This window comes from Mesoplodon bidens (genome assembly GCF_964165515.1).
Source record: "Mesoplodon bidens genome assembly, chromosome: 11".
NCBI classification, from domain to species: Eukaryota; Metazoa; Chordata; class Mammalia; order Artiodactyla; family Ziphiidae; genus Mesoplodon; species Mesoplodon bidens.
This window is the reverse complement of record NC_138167.1, coordinates 88,356,227-88,373,133: the sequence shown is the minus strand read 5'-3', so window position 1 is coordinate 88,373,133 and position 16,907 is coordinate 88,356,227. Positions and strand designations below refer to the sequence as shown.

General features: G+C 38.6%; 1 protein-coding gene across 3 annotated transcripts in view; it reads right to left on the bottom strand.

The window, feature by feature from the left end:
* POC1B (POC1 centriolar protein B) overlaps positions 1-16,907 on the bottom strand; it is a 109,178-nt gene that overhangs the window by 29,719 nt on the left and 62,552 nt on the right. For 2 of the 3 annotated variants that reach the window (XM_081248398.1, XM_081248396.1), the window contains one exon: positions 9,872-9,952. The exons of the other annotated variant lie outside the window; for it this stretch is intronic. In XM_081248398.1, coding sequence (XP_081104524.1) covers positions 9,872-9,952 — 81 coding nt within the window. The remainder of the gene's footprint in view (positions 1-9,871; positions 9,953-16,907) is intronic. 3 annotated transcript variants of the gene reach the window in all.

The following is a 16,907-nucleotide window of genomic DNA, read 5'->3' as shown; positions in this document are numbered from 1 at the left end:
TCAAAATTTCAACTGATTTTCCAAAGCACACAACTGTCTTCACTTTATCTTAAAATAATGCATTTCCAGTTCTGTTTAAAACAAGTAATTATTTATCAACAAATAATTAAAAATTCATTAGATGATTAATTATTATCCCTAAAATGCATTGTTTCTGAATTTAGAATAACATTTACTCTGGTACTTTGCCTGATGCTAAATGTCATTTAAAATGAATTTAGTTTACACAATATCAACCTTAGAGAATGGACAAAATGGGACACAGATTCATTCTACTGAACCTGTAGCTTCAAACAGAAGAACTTTCCAAGTGAATTACAAAATGTCTTTTAAAGTTTCACCTATGGGAACAAGGTGTACTATTACTGTAACACTGTAATTATGGATTTGGGCATGCTTTCAAGCCTAGCCCATAAGATTTCCAGCCCAATAAACAGAATATTACCAAGAAAACATAGCTCTGCTTAAAAATAAAAGTTAATGGAAAATAGGATTCACTTCATAAAATTCACACTGTAAACAAGTCTGATGGAAACTATCACCTATTCCACAAAGGAAATAATATCTGCACACACCAGAATGAATAGCAATAACACCACCAAAGAAACCTTAGGCACACACAATTCTTGCCACAAAGAATACCCTTCCTTAAAAAAAAAAAAAAAAAAAAAAAAAAAAGAAAATAAGTGATGGGTGAGGTTGGGGACCTGGGAAGAGCAGTAAAAGAAAAGTAACTACAAAGCCCTACCAAGGAGGTAAAGCCCATCCTCAATTTTTGTCAACTGTCATAGTGATGTTCTATATAGCAATTCTTCTACTGACCCAGAATCAAATTCAGAATCATACACATGCATTTAGTTGCTGTTAAACACGGCATGGCTATATAATATTCCATCACTTGATATGCTATTCCATCACTTGATATACTATAGTTTTATTTAACTAATCCTCTCTTAAAGGATATTTGACTTGTGTCCATTTGTTGTTATAAGTAATGCTGAAATAAACACCCTTGAATACAAGTCTTTTTCTGTACTTCTATTTCTTTAGGATGGTTTAGGATCTTTAGGATGATCATTCAGGATCCAGCAGGAAAACAGAAACCACAACAGTTATTTTAGCAGAGAGAATTTGATATAGGGAACTGGTTAAAAAGGTTTGGAAGTCTGCAAAAGGCTAAAAGGGATCACAGAGGTGAGAAGAAATAGTAAATGCATAAAGCAACTAACTCTCTAGGGCTGAAGGAACAAAGGAAAGAAGTTGGTTTGTTAGAAACTTAGACACTTAGAGGCCCCTCACTGAGTTGAGATGGTTTGTTCATAGGAGGGAAGAGGAATGTTCATTAAAAAGACATTCTGAAAGGAAGAGGAAATGCCTGACATTCCTTTTCTCCATCTCCCCTTCAACTTAAAACAAACAACATGTAACTCTTATGTGCTTCAGTAAAATAATCCAAACAAATACATGAAAAGTAAAGGAATTTTGCCACCATAAATGCTGAAACCCACCAAAATTCTGTAGTGATCTGGAAAGCAATTTAAAAAGAACATATGATATAAAAACTGGGCTTTACAGCGGCCATCATTATCTCAAGTAAAGGAAAAAGAAAATACGTAGGAATTAGGGGAAAAAAATTATACCAGAACATTCTTCAGTTGTAAAAGTCATTCCAAGTCAGTCTCAATTTTTAAATTATAGGGGTTGGTGGATTGGCCGGTTTGAAGCAGCAGAGTTTTCTGTGTGCTCGAGGATGTATGATTGTGCACACAGTATGATATCTTCTACTGATGCCTGACTTTCAGAAAGTAAAAGCAAGGAGACTGAAAGACATAGATGGAACTAGTCAAGAACCAGCACTGGGCATCAGCAGCCAGTTCACTCAGATTATGAGGATTTTAATCTCTCTCTGAAGTCCTAATAGAGTTTACATAACCTGACTTCATAAAGCACAAAGAACTGACTGAAAAATTCATTTCAGCAGACTTGTTGACTACTTCCACCAAACAATTAGCTGTCAGGTGGCTAAATAAAGGAGCAAAGCCAACTAGCTTCACTGTATAAGCAGCACCAAATTGCTCAAAACCAGATGGGTGTAATGTACAGAACAGCTGAAAGGGAAGCTCGCTATCTTCCAGGCAACTCTGACAGACCTGCCAACGGCATTTAGCTCCATAGTAAACCATCCTCCAGGTCAGCAGGAAGCTCATTATGGGCTGACAGTCCAGGAGACAAGCACTTTGCAGAATGCTCCCCTAGTAATTTCCTGTGTGAAAAGCTCACTGCTGTTCCTGCATGCCTCAGGGTGCATTTCTTCTCATCTTTGAGGATGTTGCTCTTCCACAGGAAGAGGAAGGAACCAGTTGTTACTGGATGTGTGGGCTGAGGCTGTCGGGCATTTTCGGCACGCCTCAGTCTCAACTGTGGGAACTGGGGATGCGGCTTAGATTCCCAGGCCTGCAACAGTCCGGATGACTGCAGCAGTTTAGAAATACAGTAGCTCAGGAAGTTGGAAGGTAGAAATAATACCTGGAACATCAAAACCTCCAGTTCCCAGAAATGTGCTAGTTTTCTAAAGGAAATTAAAAAACGGATTTACTCTGTTGGGCTCCCAAATAGCATGTTTTATAAAATCCTTTTGTAGAGTTCTCTCTCTCTTTACATTTCATAAAGAAAAGTTTAAGTCCTAAATCACTTTTGTCAACAGGTTATAAGGACCAGTTTCACTGCATAAATTTTTAACTAGGACTATGCTTAAAAATTTACTTAGTATAAAATTTTTGGTAAAAGGAAACACTCATTAATGTAAGCTTTCTTTCTCGGTGACCTTGAAACTTAAAGGGAATGAAGCTCAAATTAGTAAGTCGTTAAGGATAAACATTTGGGACTTATGATTATTAAGATTTTTATCAAAAAGTATATTTTATTTGGAGGAAAAAAGAAACCCTCTGACCACACTATTACTCTCTTTTTACAGTGGTACTATCTTAGTAAATCAGCTATAAAAAAAAAAGCCACGTTCCTTTAACAGACTAAAAGTTTTAGTTGCTTGTTTTTTTTTCTATAATCCCCAAAACACATTTTTTTTAAAGGTCAGCTATCACATTCACAACTGTTCGTAGTTCTTATAACATATAGGTCATGATGTACTTCTAAAGCAAGGATGCAACTAATTTGGAAATCGTCTCTTCCTCTCTAATGTTTTCTCTATCTCTATCTCTAAAATAACTTGTATCTGAAAAAACCATAAATGTGTTTTCTATTCTAAAGAGTGAGAGATTTGTGGAAGTGTATTTTTTCTTATTTACTTCTGTTAGTTTTATCATGTATGTCTTATTTTTTAAATGCTTTGACAATTTAATTACTTTATTTCTTTCAATTTCAAAGGGTGATGTTTTAAAATTATTTCTCAGCCCTGATAAGAATTCATCTTTTACTCCTACTACGCATCTTAACTTTTTGAGACACTGGATTAAAAAAAAAAAATCACTGTATCTCACTTGACATATTCACTATCATTTGAAATTAAGACTAAATGTCTTTTAATAAAATGAGGATAAACTGTGGAAAGCACCTCTGTGTACAGTCCATAGGCGGATTTTACGAATGCCTGTGTTCATTTTCTTTCAAACACTTCGAGTGGGAGTAGGAGAAAAGTCCCGAGGGCCACTGAACTGATGCCTAGAGATATCATGAATATGTCTGTTTCCTAAAGCTTAGCAAGCAACAACAAAGTTACAAACATACCTAGTTTCAGAAATCATATGCCCCGAATTTACAAATCAAATGCTACCTTATAAACTGTTGCAAAGTTTAAACACTTAAAAAAGAACTTCACCTACCTCCAAATTTAGAAGCTGTTTATATGTAAATGCAGGAATGTTAGCATACAGAAAAGCAGTGTAAGCAGGAGGTTTGTGCAACATGATTTTTAGTGATTTTCCTGGAAAGGTAAATGAGGTATCTGGGGACAATACATCACATATTGCCATTTTATACTTTCAAGTTACAAATTTTAGTTTTGAACATTTAGGTTTGCATACACTGTGTTCTTTCAAGTAAGTCTTTCCAAATCTTTGCTTACATAAGCAGTTAGGAACTGGAATAGCTCTGAACTGGTTACGCAATGTTGTCTAGTAACCAGGACGAACTGTTGCCACAACAACCATGGAGATATCCTCTCTGCAGCTGTAAGTTTACTCTTTGTATGTCCTCTTATTTTATCAATATATCAATATTTTTCAGAGGGCATATATCATATGACAATCTCCATGAAAGTGGATAACTTTTTTCTTCCTAAAAACAGGCTGATGCAACACCCTTTCCAAAAGGGAAACCAATAAACTTTGCTGAAAAATGCAAACCTAAAGGACACCTAGGAAGGAGGACTATGTTTTACCACTGTGCTTCCCAAAGTCACAGAAACAGCACAGCATCTCTTGCTTTGATTCAGCTGATCACTTTCCTAACCCCAGAAAAGAAGATAGGAAAATCACAAATCTTTTTTTCTCTCAGCAACCCCTCTGGCAAAATGATGCTGAGCCAGGAGATAAGCTTGGCCACCCTGAGATTACTCAGGGCTGCGCCTTACTACCCCTAGGGAAAGGAGATAGGGAATCCCACAGCGGACATCCAGTCCATCGGCTCCACCTTCAAAATACACCCAGAATCAGATCGCTTAACACCACCTCCTCTGCTACGGCCCTGGATCAAGCCACTCCTGCCTTCTGTCTGAGGATTTCATTAGCTTCGGAGCGGGTCTCTTTGCTCCCCTCCACCATCACCCCCAGCTGATTCTCAACACAGTAGCCAGAGTGACCCTGTTAAAACACTCATGAGATTATGCCCCTTTCTCTGCAGGAAACCCTCCAGTGGCTCCTCCTCACTCCCAATCTGGCCTTCCAGCACTGCTCCCATGGCCTGGAGTACCTCCCCAGATAGTCATCTAACTTGTTCACATCATTCCTTCAGTTCCTTCCACAAATGTCACCTTTCAAATGACTCTTGTCCTGGCCATACTATCTAAATGCACCCTTCTTCCTACCTAACTTCGGTGCTAGTTACACCTTTGCATTGTTTCCATCTACTATACTATATGGTCTACTTTTTTAAAATCTGTGAATTGCTTGTCTCCTCCTCTAGAATATACAATGTAGGCTTCTCTGGGGCAGGTAGTTTTTGTTACTCAAGAAGTATTGATTGAGAGCTAAAAATGTGTGTGAGTAGGTATGCTCCCAGCATCCTACCACATCTGCTATCCATTGAGTTAGGCAACGCAGAGACTCCAGATTAGACGGCTGCACTTTTATTACCATGGTACATACTGTATTTTCAATTACTTCTAAGGCATCTACTTATACCTTGCCTTCCCCACCTGGAATGTCTCTATCAAAATCCTACCCATCTTCGGTCAGGTCAAGAACTGGTCAAATGTTTCCTTCTAGAGAAGTCTTCTAGTTTCCTCTAGCCCATTCATGACCTTTTCTGAATCCTTCTGTTAACAACCTTTCCTTTGACAATCATATACCCTTGGCATCTAGTATATTGAAACTGCCACTTACTTCTTACACTGTTATTTCTCTCTGGCTCGGCTGTAAGTTTCTTGAGGTGAGGCAGCCAGCTTGACATCCTGTCTTCAGTATATCATATGATGCCTCCATGCAGTGTGGCTTTAAATATTTGACTGATGGAGCAAGAAAAGACTGTAGGCCTTGATTTTCTTCTATGATATAACTGCAGATTCTCAGTTTATTGTACATAATTAATTTAACCTGAAAACTCTCCCTAATTCTAAAGAAAGGCATAAATATTACATTCATACTCTACACAGTTGCCAGAGTGAAGGCAAGGACACTCTGAGTTCTCTGAGTCCAGTGTTTTGAGTCAATCAGAGTAATACTAGCAAGATCATCAGTTTCATTGTGTTCATTTGTTGGACAAATAGTAATAAAATACATCAAAACCTAGGAATATAGTTTACCTAAAAATAACAATTTTAATAATCCTAGAGTATTTTAAACAAATTCTGTTTAGTTAGTATTTTAAAAAAACAAACACCACTTTATATTAGGACACAGAAGAGAAATTACTGTCTTATTCGCCTTTGGGGGGAGAGGAGCTGAGGATGTAGCCACACCACATGTGCTACTGCTAAATGCCTTGTACAATTTTGATGACAAAACTTTGGCCTATTTCTAATAGAGTAAATGAAAACATTAAAAGACTCAATGGAATCTTGAACTAAATAATCTTTAGATCAGCAAATAACAAGAGACAACGTAATTGGAATAAGATTCAGAAATTTGAGATCAACATTTTTAAACTATGTCTATGCGACAGCCAGTATATCCCTTTACAGAAACTTTTTTTTTTTTTTTTTACAACAAAGCTTTAAAAATGCAGATTGGGAACAGCTTATTTTGATCCTGAAATATTGTATCAAATTTCCTGCCTGGCATTAGAGACACAAGTGCAAGCCACAAAGATACCAACTGTTACACTGTATGCCATAATTTCTTCTCTGTTGTAAGAAGGCATCCGAGCATAGATATCAATACACTTAGATCTAGAAATCATCCTGAATGTAATATTAAATCAAGTCAAAACAGGAACAGAAGCCAACTATTTCTTACACCATAAAAACCTGCTTTTATCCTACTAAGAAATTTCACAAATTAAGGTTTAAAGAGTAACCTTTTTACATCTCATCTTGATGGAAATGAATTTCTAAAGAAACTTTCTTCCAGTCTGCAAAAACCAAACCAACAAATCCCCCAAATAAACAGTAACCACAATAACAAAACCCAAAACCACCTGTAAATACTGCCTTTTTTTTTTTTTTGCTTCCAATACTTCTCTGTGTTTTTTCATTATAATTACATGCAAAGTTCACACCACAATAGTGCTTCATGCCAGAATAGAAACAAATCTCCTTTACATTTATGTTTGATTTGTTGTGCAGAAGCAAAAGAAAAGCAGCCAATACAGAGGAGATGACAGATTAAGAATTACCACTAGGTTAATGGAAAGGCAGACAATTACAGTGATTGCGCTCTAGTTTTCTAACCACTTATCTATCAATGAGCTAAAAGAAAGACACATACATTGAAAATTTAAAGGAAAGCTCTTTAAAGATACTCTTTATAAAAATCTAAATGCTTCATGAATATCTGTCTTCAGAAAAGGTGTCAGTAAAGTAAATACAATCAGGAGTCCTTATGTCTTGCCAGGAGGCAAGCAGCTATCTTCCAGATTGCAAAAACATCTATCTAAGTGGGACATCATTAGCCTAATTCCAAACCAATTTATAGCAAACAAGTTTTTGTTTTCTTGTTTGTTTTATTTTTATGTAGCATCAAGCACACAACTCAAAGTAACAGTGGAGTCTTCCTTATAATGCTTATGTGTGGGGCTGAGCCATGGGAAATCACTGATATGTATTAGATCATTTTTGCCTACAAAATGGCAATATCATATAATTCAGCCTAATAGTATCCCTTATGTGGGTAATAACTGTACTCTTCAGTCTTATTATTCTGCTTTGTAACACAACTGCAAACGTGTCACATGTTTATTATAAAAATTGTCTTCCCTGTAGAGAACAGACTTGTGGTTGCCAAGGCGGGGGGGAATGGACTGAGAGTTTGGGGTTAGCAGATGCAAACTATTACATATAGAATGGATACACAACAAGGTCCTACTATATAGCACAGGGAACTATATTCAATATCCTGAGATAAATCATAGTGGAAAAGAATATGAAAAAGAATTGTATATATGTATAACTGAATTACTTTGCTGTACAGCAGACATTAACACAACATTGTAAATCAACTATACTTCAATTAAAAAAAAAAAAGAATTGTCCTTTTGAAGTCCCACGTACCCTGTATTCCTGAGTTAGGGTTCTATAACATAGACACTTGACTTTGGCACTTCTGCATTACCATCCAGGGACAGACACCCTGCTATTGCTTGCTAGGTGGCACTTATGCCCACCTCCATAGCACACTGTTGAGAACACATGGATTCCTCAGGTCATGAGGTTTTGCACATTTCGAAGGGTACTGGCAGGGAGAGTGAGTCTCAAAGCTCCGATCAAAGATTTTTGATGATTTCTGGTATCTTTTAGGCCAGAAACACCCAATTTTAGTCTACCAACTACCTCATAAGAAGGCAGCACATCTCAAAAACCACCTATCTTTTGCTCCTCTCACTAGTGGGGCAAAAACCCAACTCACCAGCATTTGTAAATTTCAACAGTGAGACTTTTGAGTAATTCATTGAACATAAGTATTGAGCACCTACTATAAGCTAAGCACTGTGGCAAGAATTCGAAGTCTAGTTAATTTTTAAAGTCATAAGTAAGTTATTAATGCAGCAATGTTTGTAGTGTTACTTTATAAACATGAACATTGTAAGAGACCAGACCACAGATCCACTTAAGGTCCTAGTTGTCACCAACAGTTCTTGGACCTCTCTTTGACAGTCAGCCCTTGGGTTGACCCTCCAGCTGATTTCCTGTCTCTGGAACTTCTCATGAGTGATCTAGGAGTCTTCTCTGCATGGAATTAACACTGAAAAGACCCTGTAATAAGCAGACTACTTTCTGACACAGCATAGACTCAAGATAGACTAGTTCTCTGCAGAATTCCTCTACAATAAATACAATTCTTGAGATCTACTGGAGAGTTTGTAATGCTGTAATGTCAAGTGTTCTTCTTGTTTGTTTTCTTTTCTGGCCATGTATTAATAAGTTACCCAAAATATTTAACTATACTGACATTATCACAGTACTGTTGTCAAAGATCATGCCATTCCTCCCATTCGTTTTTTTTTTTTTTAATTAATAAATTAATTAATTTGGCTGTGTTGGGTCTTCGTTGCTGCATGAGGGCTTTCTCTAGTTGTGGTGAGCGGGGGCTGCTCTTCATTGCAGTGCGTGGGCTTCTCGTTGTGGTGGCTTCTCTTGTTGCGGAACACGGGCTCTAGGCATGCAGGCTTCAGTAGTTGTGACATGCAGGCTCAGTAGTTGTGGCTCACAGGCTCTAGAGTGCAGGCTCAGTAGTTGTGGTGCACAGGCTTCAGTAGTTGTGACACGCAGGCTCAGTAGTTGTGGCTCGCAGGCTCTAGAGTGCAGGCTCAGTAGTTGTGGTGCACAGGCTTAGTTGCTCCATGGCATGTGGGATCTTCCCGGACTAGGGCTCGAACCCGTGTCCCTTGCTTTGGCAGGCGAATTCTTAACCATTGCACCACCAGGGAAGTCCCTCCATTCATTCTTATAACTAGTTTTGCCCTGACTAGCAGAATTGATGGCAGAAATAATCTGCTTTGCAAAGATTAAGCAGACTCAAATTGAAATGCTAAAACTCTCAATTTTTGAAGTCTTTGGATACACTTAGTAAATAAATTGTATGTATGAAATTTTTTAAAACAAAATTGCAAGTGTTAGAAATACTTCTTAATTTCTGGATTATCCATCAAGAGAGACGAACAAAGGGAAATGATTGCTTTTCTTACACCTTCTAAGGAGACTAGACGTAAGTTTAGCACCTCTGAAAGGCAATTACCAAAGAAGGAAATCTGTTCTGTGACAGCAAGTGAAATGTCACATGGGTGGCACCTTAACAGGAGATGAGACGATATGGATTCTACTGAGCTCAAGGTCCTCAAATTGAAGCTTTTCTAGAAATCGGTACTGCTCCCCCTTGTGGCTATTTAGACACATTGTAAATATGACTTTTGTACAAGGTTTTTTCTATGCTAAGATGTTAGGCTATTTAGCCCATTTTTTATCTTCTCTCCCACACACTTTTTAAGGAAAATGGATTGTGCCAAACAATTAAATACCATTTAAATGCCAAAGAAAACTTACTGTGGTAGAATCAAAAGAAAGGATGTCCACAACAGGGGGAGTAGAGGTCTGCAAATCGATTACATCAAGCTTTGGATTAATCTGTATATATACATTAAAAAAAGCTAATATTAGATTTTTATACCATAGGAAAGTGGATGCCATTTCTAATAATCTAGAGGGTACTTCCTAATATAGTCTAAAATGAAAATATCCATATATTAGCATGGATACAAAAATTTTAAATAAAATATTAGCCTATCAAATCTAACAATATATAAGAAAAGATCACTGTGAGCAAGTTGAATTTATCCCAGGAATAAAAAGTTGCTTTTACATTAGAAAATCAATGGGATTCACCTATAAAGGGATGTTAAAAATAAAATAAAATGACCCACCTCAAAAAATGCAGAAAAAAATCCTAGCCAGTTCAGTAAGACAAGAAAAGGAAATAAAAGCATTAAGATGTAAGAATTGGAACAGAAGAAATAAACATTGTCATTCATATATAATTATCTATAAAGAAATCCCAAAAGAATCTACCGCTGAATCATTAAAACTAAGAGAGTTTACTAGATCCAAAATTGATATACAAAATCAATTACCTGTCTGTACTTCAGCGCACAGAAAATGTAAATTTTTAAAAATCATAATTTACCGTACCATAGAAATTTTAAAATACATCAGGAAGAAAACCCAAAAATGCATATGACCTTTACAGAAAAAAATAAAATAGAACTCATGTAAAGACATTAAAGAAGTCTTTAAAAAATAGGAAGCAATACCATAAAGGGTTCAGAAGCAAAGCCCTGTATATATGGAAAACAAATACGAAGGAAAAATGGTGCCACAAATCAATACAGGAAGGATGACTTGGACCTGAGAAAACGGGCTCACTAAATACTACATACAGAGATGGACAGCAGATAAATTATAAACCTAAATGGTAGGTTAAAACTATAAAGTTGGGCTTCACTGGTGGCGCAGTGGTTGAGAGTCCGCCTGCCGATGCAGGGGACACGGGTTCGTGCCCTGGTCCGGGAAGATCCCACATGCCGCGGAGCGGCTGGGCCCATGAGCCATGGCCGCTGAGGCTGCGCGTCCGGAGCCTGTGCTCCGCAACGGGAGAGGCCACAACAGTGAGAGACCCGCGTACCGCAAAAAACAAACAAACAAACAAAAACTATAAAGTTAGTAGAAGTAAATGTGTAAGAATATCTTTCTGGGTCTTCCCTGGTGGCGCAGTGGTTGAGAGTCCGCCTGCCGATGCAGGGGAAACGGGTTCGTGCCCTGGTCTGGGAAGATCCCACATGCCACGGAGCGGCTGGGCCCGTGAGCCATGGCCGCTGAGCCTGTACGTCCGGAGCCTGTGCTCCGCAACGGGAGAGGCCACAACAGTGAGAGGCCCACATACCGCAAAAAAAAAAAAAAAAAAGAATATCTTTCTGACCCAGTGTAGAGAAGAACATCTTAAAAGCTGCAAAAGTAAAACCGTAAGGCAAAAACTAAATAACTTAAAAAAAAATGGATCCACCTGTTTACCCCAAGATTAAGGATTTCTGTTTAACAATGTTTACCACAAAGTTAACAATCAGATAACGGAATAGGAGGAGATATTATATCTGAAACTGAAAAAGGACAAATATCTAAAATATATAAGAAAAACCTACAAATCAATGTGAAAAGAAGAGCAATCCTAAGGAAAAAATTATAGAAAACATAACAGTTATCTAGAATATGAAGAGATTTTCAGAAACAGTAGTAGTAATTAGAAAAGGGACGATTAAAGCAAAATACTGCTTAACACCTACAAGAATGCAAAGCTAGAAAGCTCAATGATGCTGACATTGTTTAGAGCAACACTGTAATGGCAAAAACAAAAAGAAACCACAGTCTTGCAGAAACTAACACAACACTGTAAATCAACTATATGTCAATAAACAGTAAATTAATTAGAAAAACAAACCACAATCAGAAATCCCCACCTGTTTATCAACAGTAGAATAAATGTATAATCATGGGAATTAATACTGTAGTAAATTCACTGAAATCCTATACAGCTGTGAAAATGAATGAAATACAACTATATGCAACAACATACGAATGTATGAATTCAGAATCCATGCACATGAATCTCAGGATTTTAATGCTAAATAAAGAAGGAGGCTATAGTAAAATATATGCAGTATGATTCCATTTATATAAAGTTTAAAACTATCCAAAATGAAAAAATATCTAATTACTGATTCAATCATAAATAGTAAAATTTAAAAGAAAAGCAAGGGAATAATTAGAGTGGTGACTACTTCTGAGGAAGATTATTTCAGAATTCAGAAAAACAAAAAGGGAAAGAAACCACATGATCACCATTTATTTACTAAACATTATGAATACAAAGAAGTAAACACAGGGCAACAGAGATAGCAAACTTGGTATCAAATAAATGCTACCAGCAAAAAGCATACTGGCGAACCTCAAAGGAGAAACTGTTGACTGAGCACTTAGTGAGAAAGGCTTCCCGTGGAGGAAACAGAGCTTACGATGGCTCCTCTAGAAAAGGTTTATAAAACAAAAGCAAAAAGAGAGAGACAGAGATGAGGTTACAAGCCTCCCTGAGCACAGAGGCAGAATGCTGACACGATACTGCTGCAGAGGGCAGCGACAAGAGAGGGCGGCAAGGGTCAAATTGTGAGGGGTGAGGGAATTTGGGAAGGCACAGAAAAACTGGAGGCTAAAATGTGCTTTAGAAAGATCAATCTGACAGGAACATGTAGAGTATCAAGAATAAAGTAGGGGTAACAGTGAGGACAACACTGCAACAGTCAGGGACTGGGGTAAGAGGAGTGGAATGACTTTAACAGCACTTATCAAGTTTGATGGGTACAGCTGTAGTTTTGGAAATATTAATAAGCATTTACATCTATCCAGCCACTTGTGTCAGAAGTAGAGGTGTACACTCCCAATAATCCCCACACTGCAGTAAAGAAGGAATTAGAACCATGCAGGACTATCTGCTTGGCCCGCCAACACCTATGTTTCTTTCTGGCCATTCCACAGAGCAGAACACACAACCTTCTTCCTATCAGCTCTGAGTCCAGAGTTGAGGCAAAGATAAGAAACCTGAGGCTGACTCACTTTCCTTTTAAGCTTGGGCTAGCTGTCCAGAAGGAGTGCTTGCAAACACAGTAATCTCATTTATCTACTGCCACCTAGTGTAGATATGAAATTGTTTACCAATGAAAAATACAATCTGGTTTTGCCATCTGAAACTGGAATGGCTCAAAAAACCACTAAATCACATGGAAATGGTCAGCATTTCTCATAGAGAAATCCTTGAGCTTCTACGAGCTGGGAAACTTTTGATGTAACAGTATTTTGCTGTACTGTACCACAGTTGCTGCCATATACATTAAATGGAGAAGGAAATTCTTACTAAGGAAAAGTTTACAGTCTTCTCTGCAAAGAAAATATGCTGAGGCAGTGACACTTACAGTTAAGTTCTTTGCAAGCTAACCTCCATGAATATTAACAGTACTGTCTATCTCTCCATTTTTATTAAAGGAAAGAACACTTCAATAACTACAGGTGCCTTGAAATGGAGTTGGCTGCCTTATGAGAGGCTGAGTTCTCCATCACCAAACAAGGGATTCATGCATGGGGGAGGGTTAGTATACGTGACCTCACCAATACCATCCCACTCTGAGGTTCTGGTGTATCCATCATACTGAGGAGTCCATGAGCACAAACCCTGCTTCTAACAAATTCTGGAGGGCAAGAAATATGCCCATCTTGTTCACTGTTGCACACTCTAAAGCTAGTACGATGTCCAATATCTGTTAACAGGATGAAATTAAATTTTTATTCTATTGAAGCACTGCATCAAAATAGTTAAAGGTATAGAATGGAACCAGAGTGACTGGGTTGAAATTCTCATGTTGTTAAAATAGTTAAAGGTACAGAATGGAACCAGAGTGACTGGGTTGAAATTCTCATGTTGTTACTTACTAGCTTTAAGATTTAATTCACAGACTAGGAAACAAGACGGCAGAGTAGAAGGACGTGCTCTCACTGCCTCTTGCGAGAACACCAGAATCACAACTAGCTGCTGGACAATCGACAGGAAGACACTGGAGCTCACCAAAAAAGATACGCCACATCCAAAGACAAAGGAGAAGCCACAATGAGACGGTAGGGGGGGTGCAATCACAGTAAAATCAAGTCCCATAACTGGTGGGTGGGTGACTCACAGACTGGAGAACACTTATACCACAGAAGTCCACCCACTGGAGTGAAAGTTCTGAGCCCCATGTCAGACTTCCCGACCTGGGTGAGAGCAACAGGAGGAGGAATTCCTAGAGAATCAGACTTTGAAGCCTAGTGGGATTTGATTGCAGGACTTCAACAGGACTGGGGGAAACAGAGACTCCACTCTTGGAGGGCACACACAAAGTAGTGTGTGCATCAGGACCCAGGGGAAGGAGCAGTGACCCCAGGGGAGACTGAACCAGACCTACCTGCTAGTGTTGGAGGGTCTCCTGCAGAGGTGGGGGATGGCTGTGGCTCACCGTGGGGACAAGGACACTGGCAGCAGAAGTTCTGGGAAGTGCTGCTTGGCACGAGCACTCCCAGAATCTGTCATTAGCACCACCAAAGAGCCCACGTAGGATCCAGTGTTGGGTTGCCTCAGGCCAAACAACCAACAGGGAGGGACCCCAACCCCACCCATCAGCAGTCAAGCAGATTAAAGTTTTACTGAGCTCTGCCCACCATAGCAACAGTCAGCTCTACCCACCACCACTCCCTCCCATCAGGAAACTTAAACAAGCCTCTTAGATAGCCTCATCCACCAGAGGGCAGACAGTAGGAGCAAGAAGAACTACAGTCCTACAGCCTGTGGAACAAAAACCACATTCACAGAAAGATAGACAAGATGAAAAGGCAGAGGGTTATGTACCAGACGAAGGAACAAGATAAAACCCCAGATGAACAACTAAATGAAGTGGAGATAGGCAACCTTCCAGAAAAAGAATTCAGAATAATGATAGTGAAGATGATCCAGGACCTCGGAAAAAGAATGGAGGCAAAGATCGAGAAGATGCAAGAAATGTTTAACAAAGACCTAGAAGAATTAAAGAACAAACAAACAGAGACGAACAATACAATAAGTGAAATGAAAACTACACTACAAGGAATCAATAGCAGAATAACTGAGGCAGAAGAACAGATGAGTGACCTGGAAGACAGAATGGTGGAATTCACTGCTGTGGAACAGAATAAAGAAAAAAGAATGAAAAGAAATGAAGACAGCCTGAGACCTCTGGGACTACATTAAACGCAACAACATTCGCATTATAGGGGTCCCAGAAGGAGAAGAGAGAGAGAAAGGACCCAAAAAAATATTTGAAGAGATTACAGTCGAAAACTTCCTTAACATGGGTAAGGAAATAGCCACCCAAGTCCAGGAACCACAGAGAGTCCCATACAGGATAAACCCAAGGAGAAACACACTGAGATACATAATAATCAAATTGGCAATAATTAAAGACAAAGAAAAACTATTGAAAGCAGCAAGGGAAAAATGACAAATACCACAGAAGGGAACTCCTATAAGGTTAAAGCTGATGTCAGCAGAAACTACAAGCCACAGGGGAGTGGCATGATATACTTAAAGTGATGAAAGGGAAGAACCTACAACCAAGTTTACTCTACCCAGTAAGGACCTCATTCAGATTAGATGGAGAAATCAAAAGCTATACAGAGAAGCAAAAGCTAAGAGAATTCAGCACCACCAATCCAGCTCTACAACAAATGCTAAAGGAACTTCTCTAAGTGGGAAACACAAGAGAACAAAAGGACCTACAAAAACAAACCCAAAACAATTAAGAAAATGGTCATAGGAACATACATATCGATAATTACCTTAAACGTGAATGGACTAAATGCTCCAACCAAAAGACACAGGCTTGCTGAATGGATAGAAAAACAAGACCCATCTATATGCTGTCTACAAGAGACCCACTTCAGACCTAGGGACACGTACAGACTGAAAGTGAGGGGATGGAAAAAGATATTCCATGCAAATGGAAATCAAAAGAAAGCTGGAGTAGCAATACTCATATCAGATAAAATAGATTTTAAAATAAAGAATGTTACAAGAGACAAGGAAGGACACTACATAACAATCAAGGGATCAATCCAAGAAGAAGATATAACAATTATAAATATACATGCACTCAACATAGGAGCACCTCAATACATAAGGCAACTGCTAACAGCTATAAAAGAGGAAATCGACAGTAACACAATAATTGTGGGGGACTTTAACATATCACACCAATGGACAGATCATCGAAAATGAAAAAAAATAAGGAAACAGAAGCTTTAAATGACACAATAGACCAGATATATTTAATTGATATTTATAGGACATTCCATCCAAAAACCGCAGGTTACACTTTCTTCTCAAGTGCGCACGGAACATTCTCCAGGATAGATCACATCTTGGGTCACAAATCAAGCCTCAGTAGATTTAAGAAAACTAAAATCATATCAAGCATCTTTTCTGACCACAACGCTATGAGATTAGAAATCAATTACAGGGGAAAAAAACGTAAAAAACACATACACATGGAGGCTAAACAATACGTTACTAAATAACCAAGAGATCACTGAAGAAATCAAAGAGGAAATCAAAAAATACCTAGAGACAAATGACAATGAAAACACGATGATCCAAAACCTATGGGATGCAGCAAAAGCAGTTCTAAGAGGGAAGCAGCTTTATAGCTATACAAGCCTACCTCAAAAAACAAGAAAATCGGGGCTTCCCTGGTGGCGCAGTGGTTGGGAGTCCGCCTGCCAATGCAGGGGACATGGGTTCGTGCCCCGGTCTGGGAGAATCCCACATGCCGTGGAGCGGCTGGCCCCGTGAGCTATGGCCGCTGAGCCTGCGCGTCCGGAGCCTGCGCTCCGCAACGGGAGAGGCCACAACAGTGAGAGGCCCATTACAGCAAAAAAAAAAAAAAGAAAAAGAAAATCCTCAAATAAACAATCTAAC